This window comes from Macrosteles quadrilineatus, unplaced genomic scaffold, assembly GCF_028750875.1.
Source record: "Macrosteles quadrilineatus isolate MER2022 unplaced genomic scaffold, UCM_ALF_1.0 Scaffold_5__1_contigs__length_97177068, whole genome shotgun sequence".
NCBI classification, from domain to species: Eukaryota; Metazoa; Arthropoda; class Insecta; order Hemiptera; family Cicadellidae; genus Macrosteles; species Macrosteles quadrilineatus.
Window position 1 is genome coordinate 10,425,921 of NW_026542598.1, and position 24,193 is coordinate 10,450,113.

The 24,193-nt window shown below is 34.5% G+C and overlaps 1 protein-coding gene across 1 annotated transcript in view; it reads left to right on the forward strand.

The window, feature by feature from the left end:
- Positions 1-24,193, forward strand: part of LOC128994267 (dynein axonemal heavy chain 10) — a 116,076-nt gene that overhangs the window by 26,441 nt on the left and 65,442 nt on the right. The window contains exons 13-33 of the mRNA XM_054418681.1: positions 460-609; positions 2,795-2,942; positions 3,762-4,049; positions 5,157-5,263; positions 5,871-6,059; positions 6,652-6,906; positions 7,959-8,146; positions 9,040-9,201; positions 12,245-12,433; positions 12,847-13,014; positions 13,506-13,629; positions 14,293-14,451; positions 15,075-15,311; positions 16,708-16,869; positions 17,355-17,595; positions 18,265-18,413; positions 18,572-18,711; positions 19,279-19,474; positions 20,555-20,788; positions 21,374-21,600; positions 23,255-23,354. Of these exons, the coding sequence (XP_054274656.1) occupies positions 460-609; positions 2,795-2,942; positions 3,762-4,049; positions 5,157-5,263; positions 5,871-6,059; positions 6,652-6,906; positions 7,959-8,146; positions 9,040-9,201; positions 12,245-12,433; positions 12,847-13,014; positions 13,506-13,629; positions 14,293-14,451; positions 15,075-15,311; positions 16,708-16,869; positions 17,355-17,595; positions 18,265-18,413; positions 18,572-18,711; positions 19,279-19,474; positions 20,555-20,788; positions 21,374-21,600; positions 23,255-23,354 (3,813 nt within the window). The remainder of the gene's footprint in view (positions 1-459; positions 610-2,794; positions 2,943-3,761; positions 4,050-5,156; positions 5,264-5,870; positions 6,060-6,651; positions 6,907-7,958; positions 8,147-9,039; positions 9,202-12,244; positions 12,434-12,846; positions 13,015-13,505; positions 13,630-14,292; positions 14,452-15,074; positions 15,312-16,707; positions 16,870-17,354; positions 17,596-18,264; positions 18,414-18,571; positions 18,712-19,278; positions 19,475-20,554; positions 20,789-21,373; positions 21,601-23,254; positions 23,355-24,193) is intronic.

Here is a 24,193-nt window from a genome sequence, read left to right on the forward strand (position 1 = left end):
TTTGCTCCTGAAAGAATTCCAGTTTTGCAAAAAATAATAAAAAGAAATCAGGTTTTCAGATTTTGTATTGTTTATTTCCTTGATACTTAGCCGTCTTCTACTGGAAGCAGTGATGTGTCTTGGTCTTCATATTTTCTTGACGATCTATTCATTATAAAATTTGTCTAGAGAGTAAAAAGGTCTCTTGATTAGGATCTATTAAATTTGTTCTTAAGTATACTTTTGATCCTCCTTTTTTATTTGTGTTTGTATTGGTAATTATTGTAGAGAAACCTTGAAACACTTTTTTCAAGGATGGTTTCAAATTATCAATGATGACTCAAAGATGAGTAGAGCCGGCTTGTTTATCCACAATGACTAACCTAAATGTTTTAATAATCCTTCCTTTTCATATTAATTTATAGTATCCCTTTAAACTTGATTTTAAAATATTTTTGTAATTTTTACTGTGATTGGCAGAAAGGAAAAAGACACCCACCACTTTTAAGAGATTACCCGCCCGTGGCAGGCGCCATTACTTGGGAGAGACAACTGTACCATCGACTCAAGAAACCTGTGCTAATCTTTCAAAATGTCAAGGAGTTTGAAAACTCAGATCTGAAGAAACATGTAAGTAATGATTGTACAGTAATGTTATGTTGACAACGTACAGAAATATATTTTACCATAAGTAAATTTAGTAAGAACTCTTGACTTCTTATTTATGCTAAAATAAAAATTGTTAAAAAAATTAATAATTAAATAAAAATTATGCTATAAAAATTTTTCTTTAAAAACGCATCGCTATTATACTTTTTTACTAAACTGAAATGACAACACAGTTATTTGTATTTTAAACAAGAATCAATTAAAGGAATTTAGAAAGAATAAACAATTTGTGTAGCTTAACAACAAATTGTTCTTATGCTAGGATCACAAAAAAAGCAAGATAATCACTCAGCTAAATCCCACTATAACCCTCAAAAAGTGGAACTGAACCAGAAACCTTTGGGTTATAAAGGGAACAACTTACTACTAACATACCCAGCTATATTAATTTAAACATAAATAAATATATTCTTAGACAAAAAAAAGAACAAATTGGTTACCTAACTAGTTCAAACAAAAGTCTTAAAAGAAATACAGATTGTCGTATCAATTAGAAAATTACTGAATTGTCAGTATCTTTAAACGGGTCTGACTTAGGGGAGGTACGATTGAGGCATTAGTTCAAAATTCCTCCGTGAACAGCGCTGTAGTAGAGAGCATTTTGGCAATGAAGGTTTACTAATCGCAAAAATAGTTCTGTTCATAAAATAAAATTATAAATGCCTCAAATTCAATTTTATAATTTTTTAATTACAAAATTACTATCATAACCTAACCGAACAAACCAAACTTGCTGATAATGAAATAATATAAAAAAGTTTATAAATAGAAAAAATAATTCTGATTCTGTTCATTAAATAAAACTAGAAACTGCTCAATTAAAATTTTATATAGACTTAATAATAAATTAAACTGTCATAACTGAACCAAACCAACCGAACTTGCTGATAATGAAAAAATCTTGGTCAAAAAGTTAGTGACACAAGCGGGAATCGAACCCGGGACTCTCAGCATATCAGTCCGGCACGCTAACCACTAGACAATCGAGGCCGATGGCTGCAAACCATATTGTTACGGTAATGGTGTTCCCTCAGCTAATGAGAAGCCCACAGCTGTCGTAAGCTCGTCTATACCTCCCCTGAGTAAATACCATCTTTAAACTATGACTTAAACTAGCTTATAAGATCTTTTTGGTGTAGAATCGCTTGAGAAATAAGTAAATTATATTGGACAAACCCAATAAGGAGTAAACAGTGGCAGGAATATTGAAAAACTTATATAAGCTTATATTTGTATCAAACATCAAGAAAGTTACAAATGAATAGATAAATAAATAAATCAATCAATCAATATTAAACTCATCAAGGCGATCTTTCATGTATGGAAAGTGAATTGGAAAAGTAAAATAAGTTGTTGATTGAACAATAATTCACAGAGGTTTATGAAATTAATACCCATCACTGCAGCAAACCTGCAGACTAAGCAAAATACTACTTACCTAGCTGGATTCCTACTAAAATACTCCTTTAAAAATTTGTCAGATTTATTTCCTATTTAAATAACATTAATTTTAATGAGTACTTAGGTTTGCTGATACAGGGAAGGTAATGAGGTGTGTTTTTAAATTGAAATGTTGATAGCGTAGTATGAAATAAACAAAAAAACATTGTAGCGTTAAATTATTTAATTCTATTAGGTTTGATATATCCAGAGTGTTTTTTTCAAAACGTTACCCAAATAACACACTACAACTACCATGAGACACTTTTTAACAACAAAACAAGCTAATATGGTGGTATCCCTGTTTTCTTTACTTCATTGCCAATTAGCTAATATGCAACATTACAGCTATCTATGAGGTTTAGTGGTGACTGGTGATGATAATTTATTGTAAATAAGACGTAATATTGTTTTTTGCATGCTCAGAGTTTGCGAAAACACCATTTTGAGACTTATTCACAATAAATTCCAATAACGGTAAAATGTAAAACTCATAGAACATAGAACTATGTAACATTGAATATCAGCTGATTGGCAATGATATATTGAATACAGGGATACCAAAATGTGGTCTTGTTTTTTTTTATTAAACAGAGACTTATGGTACTAGTAATTAGGGTTTTGTTGAAAAAAAGAAGAAAAAAACACCCTGTATATAAAAGGTTGCAAATAAACCAAAGAATATAATTTAAAATTTACACACCAGGCCTTTGACGAATATTTGACACTGGCCAAACAAATGCGAGCCTATGAAAACCTCAAGTACAATCAATGGATTGACAGATCAGTCCCTCTGGTTGCCAACACTTTGAAGGAAAATGTCATTGTACTCGTTCCTCTCGAGAAGGAGATGGGTAAGAAGGGATAAAATAATCATCATCATCACGTAGCAACTATTGAAAAGACCTTGTGCACAATTTGTTTAAACTCCACTAGACTGTTGTTTTATCTTGTATTTTGTAGAGTTGTATTTTGTTTTGAGTTTTATTAAGTCATTCAGTATCATGTGTAAGGAGCAATAGTAGTTCAAATTTTAATTTCCCTTGTTTATATTTAGTGTATAATGGCTTATAGTTTTGTAAAAGTTATGATATTCAAAAGCATATTTTGATTTTCACTACCTATGTATAAACATTTATTATTCCAAAATTCCTAAGAGAAAATCAGTGTTTCCTAAATTAAGTTAATCAAGTACCCCCAAGAAAACAAATGGGATCAACTAAATTTGTACATACACCTCTCAATTGTTTATTGTTACACCTGTTCTTGTCAAGTTATCTTGTTAAAGTTTTATTTTTATCAGTCAATTACACCCGTGATAACCCCTGGTTACACCCCTGTGTGTGGCATCTGAGGCCTTTTCAAATCAAACAGTACAACTGTTGTTTGACATTCTGTAATGAAGGTAGCACCACCTCCAAAAGTCTCTCTGTGGTTTTTATTTTGCTATTTTCCAGTTTAGGATGGGTTTGTGTAAATCTTATTATATTTTAGGTAGGCCCTACTTCCACCCCTGAGGACAAGATAAGATACCAAATTGTCGTGAAAACCACTTTTTTACAGATCGTATTTGAAAGTGTCAGCAATAATCCCGCAATTAGCATAAACCTAATCTCACCAAAATTATTGTAATTTAAGAAAAGTAGTTTTAACTGGTTGCATTTAAATTTTAGATATTGAAAAAACTGGGCAGAAGGCACCAAAACAAAGTGTGGTTCCCAAAAAATCACTTGGAAGTAAACTGAAGTTATTGGGAAGTCAGAAAGAGGTGGGCCAAAAAGAAACTTTGTCGAAGTCTTCAATGTTGACTCTTGCCAAGAGAGGAGATGTGTCGTCCTCTCCGACAACTACAAGTCAGTACAGCGCCAGCGAGTTGTCAGCCAAGGAGGGGCTGGGGCTGGGGGCGTTGTGTATGACCATGAAGTGGGTCGGCAAACACAGACAGAAGTCACTCCCACCATGTGAGTACAGACTAAGTACTAGACAAATATTGCATGAAATAAAAATTTGCTAAAATTGTTTTATTTTAATTATTGAATGAATTTGTTTGTGGAATTATTTTTCTGAAGTTACTGACTCCCGCAGGATTTTTGTTAGGATGGTAGGTTTGCCTGAATTTGAAATAGCCCACTCTGGAACAAGAAATACAACTTGCACTACATGTGTTACATATAAAAGTTTTAGGCAAGATAAATATTTCCTGATACATTTTCAAATAAAAAGGTATCACTTACTTGTATCATTTTACATTTTATAAATTTTTTCCTATTCAAATAAATTCCCTTATAATTCTTTATAATTGATGTTGATCATCAAACATATTACTATTAGTTAACATATTAGTATTAAGTTTTATGGCAATCCAATTTTATCTTGTTTATTGTTCTTAAATGAAATATTTTATGTGAGTTATTATTGGCATATGTATTTGTATTCCTTAGTCTATTACAATACTACTCTCGAAAAACGTTGCCTTGAAAGAAGATGAAATAAGGTGAAATTTATTTCACAACACTAATCTTGGAAGATATCAATACAAAATTGTAAATTTTCCTCATGTTTTGCTGTTTTTATCCTTTTGAAACTGTGATTATTTTGACACTATTTATTGTACAATGTACATAAAAATGAATAAAGATATTTGAATTGAATTAATTGTGAATATTCAAATTAACATTACAAGTGATACTAAGTGTTATTAGAGTGTATGAATTTAACAAACAAAATGTTTACGACTTCTTATAGAAAATGTTATAAATTATCAATGGCAATATGTAAAATAAAATCCCACCCCCACAAAAAGTTTCAGTGGCACAGGTGCACCGCTGTCCCTCCCTATTATGAATCCCTTCCCGTTGTGGTGTAATCACTAATCATGCTTGTGTCTTCTTAAATTTATATTCAACGCCAGAGCATAGGTTGAAAATAAAATGCTGATTGAAAAGAAGAACAGTATGACAAATATACTTACTATATGAAATTACAACACATCTTTATAAAAAATTTGGATTGATAAAAAATTTAAAAACAAATGATACATTTAAAAATTCTTTTCATTCCAACATCAGTGGACGCCTCGCTGCTTAAACACAACCCAATCAACGATGTCTACACTAAGCCCTGGTCTGAGTTTGTGGGAAATGCTATGCTGGCTGAGAAGAAACTGGGTATTAAGGTTGGTGAATGTCACTGTCAGTTGAACTGAGAATAACTAGTTTGAGGTTTTATGTAGCCTATAAATTTTCTTTTTTTTATTCATCTAGAACAAAATTGAAAAACACAGTGTGTATTTTTAACTATTCTATAAACCTGCATATTATTGTTCCATTTTTGATCAAATGTAGGTAGGTTTACCTGTATTAAGAGCTAAGACTATTGTTGATTAGATTGGTACAGTTAAGATGTAAAATACTCTGTAATGCTGTTAATACCCTTTTATCATTTTTTGTCTGTTAATTGGTACTCTGATAATATTATTATAATTTCCTTTTATAAGCCTAAGTTCTTCAGGGAGCTGTTCTTCAAACTTATATGCATATTTTGCTATGGGTGTAACATATTCAGGGATCTTTTGGCACAGTTCTATCATAAAACGATAACTATACCGATAATTGGTTCCCTGCTGCTTGAGAAACATGGAAACCATGCTTTGTAATAACACAGTTCAGGGCCAAGTAGTTCACCATGCAAAAAAGATGAATTGAAAATGCATCTGTATATAAAAAAGGTAGTATTCATACAATAACTCTTGTATGATCTCTCTAAGTTGTTTGTCACCCCAGGTAAACTTTGACCCGGAGATGTTGGAGATAGTAGCAGAAGCAGAGCTACTGGAGACACTGGGGTTTGGTCTGCCCAACACCATCCTTACAGTCACTACACAGAAGGAGCGAATACATGCCAAACTGGACGCTCTGCATAAGATGGTCAAGGAGTACACTAACCTCATAGACAGACTGGACACTCCTCAGGTACAGTCAAGTCTAACAATTACCGTAGTGTATATTAGTGCTTCACTTGTCATTTTAATACTTTATTACGTGACTGATGTAATTTGTGGAGCAGAAGCAGTATCAATTCTGTATCATTTGGTCCTGGTAGTGATGTTTTTATATTAAAACTGAAATATCTAAACCAATGAAAATTTGAAAAAGTTAGGATTTGAAAATTAAAACTTAAATTAACAATATATTTTATTTTAATAATTTTTTCAGGATAAATCACTCCTGTGTGCCTTTTTAATGTTAAGACCAAGCAAGCCTTCAAGCCTCTTGTTACCGGTTGTCTATCTTCAATATTGAAATTTGAGATATAATCTGAATTAGAAACCAGAATTATAAATATTTTACTGTTTACTTTGTTATAGACGAATTGTACAGTGATTGAAAATCATTAATTTCTTTTCCTTTACCTCTCCCTTAGATTTCTTTTATAATAATTTATCAAGGCTTAAGAACTTTGACACCATGCATCACTACTGCATCACCTTTACAGGGCATCAAAGATACGTGTTTAATCTCTATCACTACTTCTGTAACTAATCAACTTAACATTTTGCTTCAGTTGTTGTTCATGAAAGAACACTTGAGAGAGGTGGAGAAGCATATACAGCCGGGCCTGACTCGCTACACTTGGCTCTCCCTGGGAATTGAGGAGTACGCAAAAGACGCACTCAACAAGCTGCGCAATGTGACGTCCCGCGTCAACCAGATGGAGGACGTGTCACTCAATGTTGACAAGAAGATACTAAGCCTCGGACAGTTTGATATGTTCTCATTCCCTCCAATTACAGACAACAACAACAGATTGCCTTGCAAGGTTAGTGCAATTCGTCTAAAGTTATTATCTTTCAAGTAAGAGTTTTTTTTTAAGATTCATTAAAATACCTTTCATAATTTTGTTTAGATTTTAAGGTTTGGAAACACTAAAATCAAGTATTAAACTATTGATACCTGTATCGCAAAGAGTTACTGTTCAAAGAGTTTTTCCAACTAATATCCACTCTTCAAGCTATTGTTTGGGTAATGTGTTAGGTTATGTTGTTTGAAAACAACAAAACTCCAAAATTTTGAATGGGTATTTAATGAAAGAAAAAAAATTGTGTATACAATAAACAATACCAGAGGTTTTTCTCTCTCATCTCTTACTGACTCTCATCACTGCAACCGACACTTTCTCAGACTGATTGGAATGTAACTATAAAACAGTTTAGTATAAAATTTTAAGGGATATTATTTTTCAAAATTATAGTGTAGTGTTGCAAGTATCCTTATATATAATACGTGAAGGCGATTTCTACGAAACACTACTCCTCCGTTAATAATGGATGGATTTTTACAAACGATGTGTCAAATCAAAATAAAGTATCTTTTGTGTAGACGCCCCCTTTCACCAATTCCTGTAATAAAAGTCTTTGGGCTTTGCCCCACAGGTCATCAAAATCCCAATGTATTTCTTATGAAGAAAAGATTTTGTTTAGGGTCTACTTAAACAGACGAGTAATTTGTATTAATTGCATACTATAACATCTGTTATAGTAAACACATGATATATTTACAAGAGCGTTCGTTTTCAGTTTTTAAGTCATCAGAAATTATGACTGTTATTCGTTTTGAAATAATGCCTGTTGTACTTAGCAATTGCTCGAATTCAAGCAACAGGTGCATTCGTACTTACTAATAGCTGAACATTCATACGATTCTTACAGGTGAAAACCCCTTATGCTAAACTACTTTATAATGCATTTCATTTTCTGACAAAATTTTTCAAAAAGAACTCACTTTGCAAAGAAATTAAATTTTATTCTCTCCTTTACTTGTTCAAGGTGTAGATAAATTGTTCACAAAAAAAACAAATTTTTTCTGTCGCAGGACTTCTTCTCACACGTTGAACAGCAGCGGACTGAGAGCATGTCCAAGCTGTTGACAACGTACAACATGGTGGGACCCATCCTGCGGAAACTGGAGGGGCTCGTGCTGCAAACTAGCTCGGGAAGATCTCCTCTCATGGCATTCTTCTACAACAGCTGTGAGAAGAAAACATTCAACACACTCATCAAGTGAGCCGAGCTTATTGTTGGGAAAATAATATTGAACTTGTGTGCTTAAAAATGGAGACTGCCTGTGTCTTCATAGTTAGTAATTTCTGTGTAGAATCCTCTTCAGTCAGAGAATTGTGGTTGAAATAAATTACAAGAGTTACAGTTAAAAAGAGGTTAAGTTGAATAAGGTGCTAGTTTTTCTAATGAATAAAATTAATGTAATTTAAATGGTAATTTCAACAGCTTGGAGAGCCACTTAGGGTTGTCAGAGTGTCACAACCATTATTACCATTTAGTCTAATTTCAAACTATTCCTCCTCTAACTTTCGAAAGATTTTTTTAAAGTGAATTAACATTGTTTTGAAATTTCATCCAGCTATCAGATATATACACGGTATAACGCAGTAAATAGATTTTTTAAGCTGACACTGTAGTGTCGTGGTTTGTTGTTGAGGTAGAGTGGCTGTGTTGTATAGGTAACAATGGGACGTTTGTATTTATTTGATTTTCCGTTGCAATAATGCAGTCTCAGGAGCTCTTCCTACAGGTGACATATTTCCTGTTGTTCAGAATTAATTTTTTTCACCCAATTTGAATTTATAGTTAAATGGCATAAAAGAAAATTTCTATGTGGGGAAATAAAAGTCCTAAACCCATAGCAAACGGATCAGCAATAATAGATTAAGTGAACTAAAACTTTGTCACTTCAAATGAGCGATCCTCATAAAAACTTCTGTTACTATTTATAAAACCACAGACCCTTTCTCTTCAACCATCAATGTCACTACAGGGTTGTGTGTGTTTAAATAAAGAAATTCACAGCGCTCCAACCTGAATAGCAAATTAAGAGTTGCATTTTTTTCTCATCTAAAAGGTAGTCAGAGAATGTAATAGCTCTGATGTGTTGCTAGGCTGATGATCAACAACCTGGAGAAATTCAACAAGCAGCTCAACTCGAGGTCTGCGCTGTTCTCTATAGAGTGTCTGTTGGCTCCACCAGACGTGGTCACAAGACCAACAGCCTACCAGGTGTACAACATGATGGTCGGCTGCTCCAAGGACTTCATGGAAAGGTGACAAACTTGACAAGGATATCTTTTTGCAACATTTTTATAGATTAGAATTATTTCACCTTTTCCTTCAATTTCTATTCTTTAATTTAGTATTTTTCTCAATAGAAATTCACCTTACATACCTTTTACCTTTTACCTTTTACCTTCGATGTCTTCACCACAATCCGTAGATCGGGGAATCGTCATAGTTCTTCCGTCTGGACGGGATTTTTCTGTATATTCACGAAGTGAGCTGGCGTATGTGTGTGTAAGAATGTTCCTCTATGTACTCGTTTATGTTGTAATATGGTCTATTGGTGAGGTATTTTTTTAAGTGTTGGACAAATGTTTTATTGTTGTGTAGATGTTTAAATTGTTGTGGTAGCAAGTTGTAGAATTTTGAGCCAGTGTATTGTGGTGTATTGCTGAATTTAGAGAGTCTATGTTGGGGTAGATCTATGTTTGCTTTGTGTCTTGTATTATGTGTATGGAGTTCTTGTCTGCGGACAGGTGTTAAGTTTATGGAATAAATGATGGTTTCAAGGATATACAGTGATGTGATGGTAAGGATGTTGAGTCGGATGAAGTGTGGTTTGCAGTGTTCATTTGGGTCCAACCTCAAGATTGTTCTTACGGTTTTTTCTGTAGAATTAATATTCTTTCGAGGTTTTTGGCAGATGTAGAACCCCATGCGGCAATGCCATATCTCAAGTGTGGAGCGAAGATGGAGTGGTAGGCTATCATTGTAGTGTCCAGATCGGTGGTGTTGCAGATTCTACGGAGTACAAAGAGTGCAGTAGACAGTTTTTTACTAAGGTAATCTATATGGATCTGCCAGCTTAGGTTTTCGTCAATGTAGATACCCAGGAATTTAGTTGAGACAACCGTGGGAATGCTCAGTCCGGACCAATCGTCTGTTCTTTTATTGTTATTGTTTATTCGGAAGTTGATGTGTACTGTTTTTGTTTTGTTCTTGTTGATAATGAGGTTTATATCTTCACAGGCTGTTGTTGCTTGATCCATTGTTGATTTTATTAAGTTAATGTTGGATGCTTGACGATTTGTTGGAACAACAATAGTGGTGTCATCGGCAAAAAGTATGCATTTTTGGTCGTTGTCAAAACTGGAGGGGAGGCTATTGATGTAAATGATGAAGAGGAGGGGACCCAATATGGAACCTTGGGGAATTCCTCTTGATGTATTTCTAAGTGATGATTTGGTGGTGTAAATGGTGTTATGGTGTTGACTTTCAATTTCTACATATTGGTATCTATCTGTCAGATAACTGTCGATCCATTCCAGTGCTTTGCCTTGGATATTCATGCTGATTAATTTGGTTCTGAGGATATCCCAATCAAGAGTGTCGAAGGCTTTCTGTAGATCAAGGAAGATTCCAGAGGCATTTTTTCTTTCTTCCCAAATATCGGTGATATGAGTGACTAGTTTTGAGATTGCGGTAGTGGTGCTGAGGTTCTTCCTGAAGCCATGTTGGCATACGGAGAGGAGGTTGTTGGAGTCCAGGTGTGTGATAATTTGATTATATATTGCTCTCTCTAGGAGTTTGGAGATAACGGGCAGGTTAGAAATGGGCCTGTAATTGTTTGGGTCTCTAGCTTCACCTTTCTTATATATCGGATGAATTTTAGCAATTTTGAGTTTTTTGGGAATTTTAGCCTGTAATATTGACTCATTTATTATGTATCTAATTGGATTCCTTAATTCTTCCTGGCAAAATTTCAACATTTTCCCTGTTATTGTGTCAAAGCCTGATGAGTTGTTTGCCTTTAGGCTCTTGAAGAGATTGTCTAGTTCTTTTTCAGTAATGGGTTGAAAGGAATGCAATGCTGGTATCTCGTTAGTTTGGTCCGGTATTTGAGTTATATCCGAGGTTCTATGCAGGTTTGGAGTGGAGAGTCACATAATACAAAAACTACATATTTATCCATTCAAAACTCACAACAACATAACAAGGACATTGTTTTATAGCTCATACAATACTTTTAGACCAGAGATATTCTGTAGTTGACCATTCATAGGCTAGGTGCTAGGTTTAACAGAAATATTAACATAACACAATATTTTTAGATCCTACTAATGTATATTTACTATTCATTCAGTTATATAGTTGAGTACCTGACATGGAGCTTACCTGACAATCAAAAGGCTGCAGGTTTGATCCTAAGATAAGTGAGGAACTTATTCAGGGCCCCAAACTGGACCTTATTGTATTTTATTTTTATAAAATGAAAAGGGTTCTGAGTTCTGAGTTTGAAAAATGCTGGGTAATTTAAAGAAAAGAATCAAACAAAACTGAAACGTGCAGATAATGTTCTCTTACACACTCTTAATAACAAGCACCTTCACAGCCTTGAAATACCTAAATTTTATTTGTTGGAGAAATTACACCACTTATAATTTTTTTTTAAATTATAGTTATTGTTATTACATTAGTTGTGTTGCTCACTGACAGATTGACTGGCTAGACAGCTTACTGGTTAGTGCTCGGATGGGCAGATAGATATGCATGACTTAAACACACGCACATACTGCGGACGGCGCCGAATCGGTGGATGACACATCGGTACGGCACATTGGGATGTCCTAAAAATCTTTTTCTGAACTTTCTTTCAGACGGTGGAAGGTGCGGATGGTCCTGACCCGACCGTGACGTCCTAGTATGTGCACTAGGTTTAGCAAATCAATGCTAAACATTTTTGAAAAATCCCGTACATACCGTCCGTCCGTGTCATCCCAGTGTGTTCTTGTTGTTTTAGGTGTCTTAATTTTTGAAGCGCTGGACCCAATGGCTATAACCTGTCTAACTTATTGAAGGTATACCTACCTATGATGATTCAAGTTTAGGATTCTGTTTAGTTCAAATTACGTACAAACTCTTAATGGATTCTTCAAAAAATTCAGACTACTGGTTTATCTGAGTTCAAGGGGGTCTGAGTTTTTGGAACTTAACTGTAAAAAACAAAAACAAAAGATATATATGTGGCTGTACTGTACAATGAGTGCATACGAGTGTGATTTTCTAAAGCAATTGTATTGTCATTGTTAGGTTCAAGAAGATACCTCGGTGGATGGATGGAACTTGTGTCAAATGTCCTTCTGTCCGTACTCCTGCAGGAGAACACCTCTACTCCTTCCACGATGACTTGGTCAGAGTTCAGAAGGTCAACGAACTTGTCACGCAGACCGTAGACTTTGCCCACACTATTGGGGCGGAAATAAAGAAATTCCTCAATAGGTATGTTCATATATCTGTTTTTTTTTTTTTTTTTTTTTTTTTTTTTATAGAAAATTAGACTAGGATCTCAAGTGACGTTTTGGACACAAGCTATTTAGTTAATTTTGTTCAATTAGAATTGGAAAAATGAGCAAGAGTGGAAAGGATATTTTCGGCCTCCTTGATGAACTACGTAGTGAAAAATGTACATTATTTTTCCTTTGAGCTTTTTTCTTGGAATACTTTTCAAACAGCTGACCTTTAAATAATTTCATAATGCTATGACAACTTTTAACAGAGTTACAAGACTACAGAATAATATTTTATTATTTAAAACCAAGAAGCTTTGTGTAATTTTTTGCGTAGTATTGAAAAGTATCGTTCACTACTTGTGTTGAAAGATCCATTGATCTTCTGTTTTCTTTTTATCTTAGGTGGCGAAAATATAAATATATCTGGTTGACTGATAAATCATCAAAGATTGACAAATTTGCTGCCAAGAATCCTACTCTTCTGCAGTACGATGACAATTTTACTGTATATTCAAATGTAGTGGAAGAAATGGAATCAATGCGACCGTACAAGGATATCTATTGTGTCAGGTAATGTTCTCTTTAAAACAGTCTTTAGTCAGAAATATCCCCTCAGTAGAAAAAGTTACACATGTTCTTTTCTGTAACATGCAATCAGTGGCTTTTGTATCTGATTTGTCGTAACGATTCATGTAAACTGCGTGATTACTTGAAAGTAAATACCGGTAATGTATGTTCTAATGGTTGAAATTACTGTCCAGTAACTATTACACTATAGTCCGTTCACAAAATTTAGGCGGTTTAAGGGGAATGTTTCCTGAGTTACCCCCCACTATTTTTAACTTAATCTATAGATCAGTTGATCAACTGTTGGCTGTTGTTTCAAAGTTTGGTTGAGATGGAGGGGATGGAATCGCTTCCTTCAAACGGCCTAGATTTTGTGAACATAGTATATTACAGTTATTATTGCTGTTTGTAGGTACTAGATAACAGTTGCTCAAGATGTCTTTACAAAACATATCAGTATTGAGAACAAAACTGAGTGTGGTACATTATTGCAGGTTGAATCTTGCTCCACTGTTGGAAGACGTGAAAAAACACGCAAAAGAGTGGAAAACTGAGCTTGGAGCTCGTTTGGCTGCTGGCACAAGAGACATCATGGTTGCATTCCAGAACAGGATGATTGTAAGAGCAGCTAAACAGTAAATAATTAAATAGTACTGTATTTGCAAAAAACAATATTAATATTGTAAGTTGTACAGAGAAGTAAGAAATAGAGGAAACATTCAATGGTACACTTAAGTGGTGTCTAGCACCAGTTCATGGTGACTAAATCAAATCCCATTCGTTGTCCCCTTCCGCTCTCCTTCCCCCCCCCTGGCCATCACAAACTACAGCGCTCACACTTTAGGAAGACCCTGTGCAACAACTGCATTTTCAACTGCTGTACAAATATGCTATGTGGCCATCGTTCAGGCTCTCCCTTGCTTGATACTATAACATTTCTGTCCCAACATACTGGCGAAAAGTGTACAGTTGTCCCATAAGCTTGTATCCCCTGTATCTTACTTCTCTGTGTAAATTGATATTTTATATAAAAATTTAAAATTTGTCCAATGTTATACCCCAAAAATATTTACTCAATTCTTACTATTGTCTTTTTTTAATGTATGCCTAATATTTACCTTGAACCTTAGCATTGTGTTACTTTTAGAAGTAATTTTTGAAAACAATAATGGTTTTGTTGTTGAGAATTAACTCTCATCGTTCACTCATCATTTCCAAAATACAAACCCTGGAGTGTTAGTGTCTTTAATGATATAATCTTTACATTTAACTCACTTGTAGGAGTTAAAAGAGGAGTTGGAGCTAGGAGTGAACGAGTTGGACGCATTCAAGCGTGTTCTACAGGCTATCACAGACATCGGCAACACTCTGGTGGACGCAGAGTTGACCTTCCGAGATGTAGAGGAGAGACATCACACACTGCGGCTGCAGAGTATTGAGGTGACTGTTATGTGAGAGTTTTATAGTTTATGGAAATAAAACATACACTGTATCTGGTATATGTTAGGCCTATTCTGTAGTATAAGAGCTCAATTGATAATGTGAGAGAAAAGCACTATGTAATAATTAATTCTGTGTGATGTACATTTTGTCATTGTGACATCATGACTATAATCAGTTATCGCTGCAGCATCACGCTCACCTCTTGCATTTGCTTAAAAATATTCAAATTAAATGTACCTACATGTTTTCTTTTGAGCCTTTTCATCGGTAAATCGTGGTTGTAATTCATTTCTAGTCTAATAACCTTCCCTAATAAATAACAATTTCCAGAAACAGAAAAACGTTCTTTGGGGGGGGGGGGGGGTTAAAATTTATTGGATTTATTTGAAATAAGAATCTTGCCAACAAGTGTCATTATGGGAGATGGTCGTCATCATTCAATGCAATGCAATAGATTAGCAAATGTCAGCTGCCGCTCATAACTATATTTGTCTTTTAATGAGTGCAGAATGAAGATAAAAATTGACACAGAAGACCGAATGATTGCATTATTTAGGGAACATGATCCTCAAAGGAATTAGTTATAGAATTTTTATTTTTGTTTTCTAATCTGTCTTCAGATCCCAACAGAAGACTTAGAGTTGCTGGAACAGTTGAAGTCCGAGTGGCAGGCTCTGTACGATGCTTCTCTGTACCGCAAACTCAAGATGGAGCCAGCCAAGGTGGTGTTTGCTAAGACCACGGAGGCCCTCATACAAGACTTTGTCAATGTTTGTGAACTGTTTGCCCAGCGGTTCAACCAAGAGGGACCGGGTGCTGAACATCGCAACCTCCAGCAAGGGTTCAGCCTCATGACGGTAATGGTTCAATAGTTTGAAACATACTAACAGATGAGTAACATGATTGTTTGCAGGGCAATTTTTCAGTGAAGGTAAACCTGTAGGTTGTTCTACAGGTTGAGGAGAACTCCCTCTCCTGCAAACATTTGTACCACAGTGGTTTATATTACAGTAGAACCTCGATAGTTCGGACTAAGGGGGTGTCAAACTATAGGGAGTATATTGGACATTTACACACAAGTAGTATTTAAAACACAATATAAAGCAAACAAATTTAATGGATAGTATACAACTTGATAACAATAAACAAACTTAACAACTTACATAATAACTTACATATTATATTTGGCTTTTTTTCATATAATATATTTTGTAATATTCAACTACTTTTCACTTTCCATGTAAGAAAAAAAATAAGGAAATAGGATCATTTTAGTATTGAGTTTTTAAGAATGATATATGGACCAATACAAGAAAATGGAGAATGGAGAAGAAGGCATAATAGGGAGATAAGGAATATGTACAATGATTATGATGTAGTAGCACACGTGAAAGCAAGGAGAATAAGGTGGGCAGGACACGCACTACGGAGAGAAAGAGGTTCACTACTAAAAGAAGCAAGTATAGGAAAGCCAGAAGGGAAACGACCATTAGGAAGGCCCAAGAAGAGATGGTGGGATAGTGTTTCCAAGGACGTCAGAGAAGTGGGGGCAGAAGTGGAAGAGGCAGAAGATCGAGAGAGATGGAAAGCAGTTGTTGGTGCGGCCAAATCCCGCCTTGGGCATAAATGGCCATGGGAGTGAGTGAGTGTTTTTACATGCACGAAAACAATAAGAAGAATGTAGTTTTTGACCTCGGTGAACCCATCATCGGCCTATGCCGACATGTGTTTTGTCATCCCAGCCATTGTCTAACTATAGGGAGTGTCGAACTATCGAGGTTCTACTGTACATTGGTACTGTCCAAAACGATCCTAGTTAAATAGAACCTAAGTTGGCCTAAGTCCTGTAAACCACTGTAGTTAATTACAGACAATCCAGAGGCCATTCCATCATAAAAACATGTAATATAAACAACTTTAAAACTTTTTAGGGCTGCTTGAATTTTTTGTTACGTTTCCATTAAAGTTCTCTGTCTCTACAGTTTTTATGCAGATTTCTAACTAATAAAAAAACCGTATAATATTTTCACTGGAGGTAAAAGAAATAGGACACTTTTTTCATCCACAAGTTATGATATGGGATCGGCTTAAAAAAAACAAAACTACCGGTAACAATTTTTGTCAAGTAAAGAAGTGTAATCCAAGCATGGTTGGATGGTAATTTATTGCAGCTTTCTAAATCACTCATAGGCGTATTTTATTTTTTAGTTAGTTTTAATAAAACTGGTTTACTTCTGTTTCTTTCATCAACAGGAGTACGGAGAAGAGTTTGCTGAAATGAATGAGAAGAAGAAGGAAATGCTGCAAGCTGAGAAGTTGTTTGATATTCCCATGTCAGACTACACTCTTTATGATTCTGCTTACAAAGACTTTGAAGGGATGCAGCAAATTTTTCAGATCTATCAGAACCAACAGGTGTGTTAGTTAGATATTTTCTGTTTCTGTTACTAGCTTAGGATTATGTGATAGGTTAAAAGGGCTAAAGTTAGTATGTTTCAATGTTTCTGCAAATTTACACCACAAATACTGAGGTAGTTATTTAGAGAAAAACATGTTATTGATTTTTAGAAGTTAATTTAAGAGGTTCTATGGTGGAAATCAGCACTCTCAACTACCCCAGTTTTTTTAACAAGTTTAATATAGGGACAAAATAACTAGTTCTATCCATAGTCGAAGCATGTTACATAAATGGTTCTGATGATTTAATAAGTTTACCCCCCCCCCCCTCCCCACATACAAAGTCAAACATTTCCACTTACATTATCTCTCCACATTATATACTCCAAAAAAACCTGCCACTGTAATAAAAGCTGCCACCATGAAAATTCCCTGTAAATAGTAAAAAGTTTATCGCTCCTGAATGTGAAATTTACTATTTCTGATACAAACAACATTTGCAGGCAGCAAGAGACCAGTGGGGTAAAACGCTTTGGGCAAATCTCAATCCTCAAGTTTTACTAGAGGGCATGGAGGCATTCATAAGAGAATTCAAAAGATTACCAAAACAAGTCCGTCAACTGCGACCAGGTGTTTTATTGGACATTAGAATGAAAGAATTCAAGAATTCAATCCCACTGTTTATTGAATTGAAAAACGAAGCTCTTAGAGAGAGGCATTGGAATGAGCTGATGGAAAAGACAGGTAACTTTGTATTACATAACAATTAAATCAACCAACTATCAACACAATCCTTTTTGTATGTTTAATCTGCAGGTAGCAACCTGTCAAGTATAGTATAACCAATTATAAGTATTGCTATGGTAGCTTAACCTGTAAGAAGCATAGCTGTCAAAAAGACTCCACAGTTTTTAGATGGTATATATATATATATATATATTGTTAATGACAGTGCTTGATCACTTCTTTAATGATCTAAGAAAATGGCACACCATTTAAAGTGTACATATTTTAAGAATTGAGATATTAATGCAGGGCAAGAGTGGGATGGGAATGGATGATGGATGATGTGTAGCTTTGTTACTGACTAAGATAAGCTGTTTCTTAAGGCTGGGCCATTTATTAAAAGTCTGAATATCAAGGACAGAATAATCCAGTTTTGAATAACTAAAACAGCTACTGACTTTTCAAGATTGGACTGGCTGTTGTAGAATCCAATTTGATGTTATATTTTATGTATGAACTACCGATCCAATTTGCGATTTGATAGAAACCAATATATCACATAATAGTTGTGAACTGCTGTGTTTTTTTCACACAAAGCAACTAATTTTTATGGTTAACTAGTTAAGTAATCAATCACATTGTCAAATGTTTTTGGTGTCCTATGATTGAATGCTCAATTTATTCTAGGTCAGCACTTTGACATGTCGGCTGACTGTTTTACTTTGGATGCAATGTTTGCTATGGAGCTTCATCGCTACCAAGACATTTGCGAAGAGATCATTGCCAATGCTGTCAAAGAACTGAGCATTGAGAGAGGAGTGAAAGAGATATCTCATGTAAGTTTTGTTTAATTAGTCCTTTTTATTGCGGTAATTACATACGTTGATTCATGTGAATAAAGTACATAAATTACATGTTTTGTTTATCTAGTGTTTTTGTAATATGTTTTTAAACAACTTGTTTAACCTTAGTTTTATAATATTTAAATGTTCAGGTTTGGACGACCATGGCTTTATGTGTTGTCCACCATTCCAAAGGATTCGAAGATCGAGGATACATCCTTGGTGAGATTGGAGAAATAATGCTTGCCCTCGATGACAACTGTATGAATTTACAGAGTATGGCTGCTTCCCAGTAAGTGACATAAATTCCGTGATACTATTGTAAATGTAACAATAATTTCTAGTAATTAATTTAAATCTAGTGGGTAAGCTATGTTTCAGGACAGGAACAGGATTGGATTTTCTCCCTGGGCAAACAGGTTTTAATGGCTATAACTACAAACAAAATCAATTTGTAGTTGTTATGGCATTGTTCTATAAAAACCAATAATGGGTACAACATATACTTATGTAACAAAAACCATTTGAATAAAAAATTACATATTTAGTCCAGTAGGCCTACAATTTAACTGTGGAACATCAGTCAATCACCAAAACCTATTAAAACTGCCAAGCACTGTATTTTTCAAAACTATGTTGTGTTTTAAGGCATGATATGGTTACTAGTAGCAGTATTAGCTTTAGTAATCATAAACTTTTGTAATGCGTACCTATCACACAGTGCCATCATGACCATAATCCGTGTAAATGTCATCTCATACCATAGCAACAAAACAATAGACATCCCTCCCAACCATAAAAGTTTTATGAATATTGTCGGGTGCATTTATGTGTCATTAACTATGCACCACACACACAGGTTTGTTGGCCCATTCCTGCCTGTGGTACAGAAGTGGGAGAAGAACCTGTCCACAGTCAGTGAGGTGCTGGATGAGTGGCTGGGAGTGCAGAGACGGTGGCTCTATCTGGAGGGTATCTTTGTGGGAGGAGACATCCGAACACAGCTGCCTGAGGAGGCGAGGAAGTTTGACGATATTGACCGCATCTTTAGAAAGGTCAGAAAATATTTGCAATACTTTTGGTTGTGGCACCTCTTAAACATGTAAGTTTCTAAAACTAGTACCATATTACTGAATATTTATTGCGAACTCATTTTTACATCAAAGTCAATCAATTTTAGAATGAAAGGTTGACCACCAATGTGTTTTTTTCAAATCAAATCAAATCATTCTTTATTTTGTAGTTTCATTAAGAATAATACAATGGTGTCAATAAAAATACAATAATATAACTTAAAACTAGTCAGCTACAAGAGTTTTTTTTTTGTTTTTTGTTAACAATATCATGAAAAATTTATTGCAAGTTAATGGTTCAGATCGGATTCAAGGAATTCCTTAGAGGAGTAGGCAGGTCTGTCTGTCAGCCACTTGTGAAGTTGTGTTTTCAGCGGTTTTCCCTTCAGTGACTTCAGTGATGATGGTAGGCTATTGTGGACTTTGCGGCCAGTGTAGGATGGTTTTCTGGCGTACTGCGTGGTATGATACTGGCAGAATGAAGTCGTTTCCTCGCCTGGTGTTGTAAGCGTGAAAATTAGCACTTGTTGGCAGATCAGACTCACTCACCAAAAGGACTACTGCTTTTTATTCTTTGATAATGACACCTGTCTTGTTATAGCTATGCTATGCTATGAAACGTGTTTGTGACAATTAAGTTTGATTTGAATTGATTTACCTATCTGTAGGTCTATTATTTTTTTGGACACTGACAACAATACTGAAAATATTACGTTAAATTGCTTATTATAAATAATTTATACATTATTAGTTGAAGCCTTTGGTGCAACACCATGGTGAAACAAAACAGAAATAATGTTGTAGTAAAGTTTAAATAGGTCATAGTTTAATTTTGAGTACTAAATCAATGGTGCAACTTTTTCATATTTTGAAGAAGCAAATCTTTCTCTTCCACCTCCTCCTTTGTTGCATATGCAAAGCAAGAGTTATTGCAATAAACACGTTATAAATACACACCGACCTTTTTTGAAGGACACACTCTGGTAATTATAAATGATAATGACAAATGACACTATATAATGTAACTCATTACAGGAATTTTACAATTAAATGTGTTTTCAGATAATGATAGAGACAGCTAAGAAACCATTGGTTCTGGAGCAGTGTTTAGTCCCAGGCAGACTACAGGACCTGCAGGCTCTAACTCTAGGACTGGACAACTGTCAGAAGTCACTGAATGACTATCTGGACACCAAGCGCAATGCTTTCCCTCGTTTCTTCTTCATCTCTGACGATGAACTACTGTCCATCCTCGGCAGTAGTAATCCCGAGTGTGTCCAGGAACATATTGTGAAGGTGGGTCGATTGATTTATGGTTTGCTTCATGTCTATTTATTTATTGTTGTCTAGGTTTATCTAGAAAGCAAAACTACTTGCCTTGGTCAATTTTATTTCATTATCTACTATTCCATACAAATCCCGTCTCTGAATCATGTAATGAAACTAAAATATTTTCCAATAAAAAAATAATATGGGGTATTTCTGGATAGTTAATTCGTTCTTTGCCTTCTTAAGTTTTAAGTCTTGTGTTAACTAAAGTTTAATCAATCCTCAAAGTGGAATTCAGAATGAGTTTTGGAATTCAGCTTGTACTAAAACTTTAAAGTTGATAATATCTACGCTTATCACCAAAACTACCCAAACAAAACTCCACTACAGTAAAATCTTATCTTTTAAACTGTCACTGCTCTTCACCACTGATGCACACTGCTTAGTCACATTACAAAATTAAATGGTGTTAGCTATGACGGGTTGCAACAAGTATACTTTATAAAAAGAAGAAAAGCAGGTTGAAATTAAGCTGTTACATTTTATCAATTTTGACCCACTACAATTCCACTCTCTTGTTTGTACTCTAATTCTGAACATAATCCTTCTCAGATGTTTGACAACGTGGCCAGTCTCCGTATGCACCCGGATGCCCAAAGTCACTGGGTGGTCTCAGCCATGGTGTCGTGTGAGAAGGAGGTGATGGAGTTCCGCAACGTCCAGTATGCTGGTGGCAAGGTGGAGAACTGGATGTCTCTCGTCCTGACCGAGATGAGAGTCACCAACCGCTACATCACCAAGAAAGCCATCTACGACTACGGCAAAGTGAGAAGGCCGAGGTATTATCAATGTGTGGGGTGACAAACAACAAAAAGATGTTGTAGTAGCGTTATGATCAGTATGTATATTACTTGTGTTGTAGGGTTGCGCTTTTGACGTTCAACAACTTTCAAGTAAGATATATATTTTATTTTTGTCATTTTTGTTTTCTTTTTCTTTGATCATATGATCCATTTTAATGAATTATGATTACATTATAAACTATTTCTTTAGTTATTCGATGGATTACTCCAACTTGTATGTTGCTTAAATTTAATGTCATTTGAATGTATATCTAATCTAGTCTGTTTATCATAATCTTTGACATTACGCTTAAATTCTCAATGGGACAAAAATGATTTTTTCTTTCTTAAAATTGTTGCAAGATAACATGAAATGGTTCACATTTAACATGTCTAGCTAAAACTAGCTGTCGATTTGTTTATCACATTTCACAAGGTATAAAAATTGAATACGTCGAATGTAACCAAATTTAAGTTTACAGTAGGCTTTGTTGCTTAAGTAATATTTTTTGTGCTGTGTACATTTTTTGTGTGCACAGGTTGCATTTTAGCATGGTGATTAGTTATGTTAATTTATTACGAATAATCAATACACTTTAGTGTTTAATAAACGTAACAAAAATTTAACTTGTTAAAATAAAAGTAACAACAATAATAACTAATTTAATATATGTTATGTAAATATTTTTTTATTACGAATAATCAATACACTTTAGTGTTGAGTTTTGAAAGGAATTTTTTAAGTTAAAAGGGTTGATAATTTTGTATATTAATTGACAATTTTGTATATTAATTGTGTTGCTTGAGTTGCGCTTTTGACGTTCAACAACTTTCAAGTAAGATATTTTATTTTTGTTTTCTTTTTCTTTGATCATATGATCCATTTTAATGAATAAAACTCGTTTTATGATTACATTATAAACTATTTCTTTAGTTATTCGATGGATTACTCCAACTTTTATGTTGCTTAAATTTAATGTCATTTGATGAATGTATATCTAATCTAGTCGGTTTATCATAATCTTTGACGTTGCGCTTAAATTCTCTATGGGACAAAAATGATTTTTTCTTTCTTAAAATTGATGCAAGATAACATGAAATGGTTCACATTTAACATGTCTAGCTAAAACTAGCTGTTGATCTGTTTCTCACATTTCACAAGGTATAAAAATTGAATACGTTGAATGTAACCAAATTTAAGTTTACAGTAGGCTTTGTTGCTTAAGTAATATTTTTTGTGCTGTGTACATTTTTTGTGTGCACAGGTTGCATTTTAGCATGGTGATTAGTTATTGTACGTGTTATTAAATTTACAGAAAGTAAATTAAAGACACGTCTTATAACCCTCAAAAGATATACTCCAATCAAAAGCGATCACCGCTTACCATTCTCAATGTATATTTACCGTCTTGTGAGTAACAGTATAAGCGTAAATATATATTTTAAGTGTTATAGACGTTCCTTTTATTTACTTTCCGTATTCCTTTTTGAGTATAAAAATTCATATTGAGGTACAGAGTTGAGAATTTATTTTTTCAAGATTCAAAAGTCTTGGATTTGTCCATCAGTAGATTTTATATACCTGCCTTGTGTGTGAACTAGTCTGAGATTGCTTCTTTGTAGTTATACTTTGGTTCTCACTATGTTGTAGGACAGAATGGATGCTAGACTACCAAGGAATGGTAATTCTAGCAGCTAACCAAGTGTGGTGGACTGCCGAGGCGGAAAATGTCTTCCTTAAAATTAAACAGGTAAGATTTTAATTAACTGATAAAGAATGCTATTTTTGTAATTATGTTGGTAACAAAGATGCTAAAATGCTTAGCTTAGCAGTGAAACATACATCCAATTTAATCTCCCAAAGAAATACATTGTTGCTTGGAAATGCAACTGCCCATTTATGGATATACAGGTGTCCCACGAAGAGGTTTAAACATTTGATTTGATATTTCTTGCCCATTTATATACCAAAAATTTTGAAACTTTACACAATTTATGAAGTAGGTTTTAAAACTATTCTGGGAAATGTTAAAAATTTTACCAATTTGCTTCCTATAAAAATAATTTTCTTGACTAATTATGTGATTTGTTTGCTACGTTGTATTTGTGACGCTCATTATTGAAGATGAAGAATATCGCTCAATAAATAAAACCATAACCTAACTTTCTCCGGTATAGTTTTACTGAAACTTAAGTTGAGAAATGGCTTTTTGCGTCGAACAAAAATTGAAGTGTTGTGCGTGGGCTATTGCTTTTGACAATGTCAAAGAAGCAATTAGACAGTTTCAGGTTGCCTGCCTAGGAGTTGTACAACCTAGTAATCCAACAATAACCAAGTGGAAAATCTTTTGTTAGTAACTGGTAGTGTTGTCGAAAAACACTCTAGAGGATCTAATGACGAACAAGCAGAACTGGTATGCATCAATGCTCCGCTCTCCAGGTATCGAAGTCACTAAGGAAGGTTTTTAAATCATACTTTATAATTGTGTTTCAAAATCAAAATGCTCGGTGCATAGATGGGCAAGTAATATAAAATCAAACAAACCTTTTCGTGGAACATTCTGTACATTGAATTGTTGTACCTTTATCA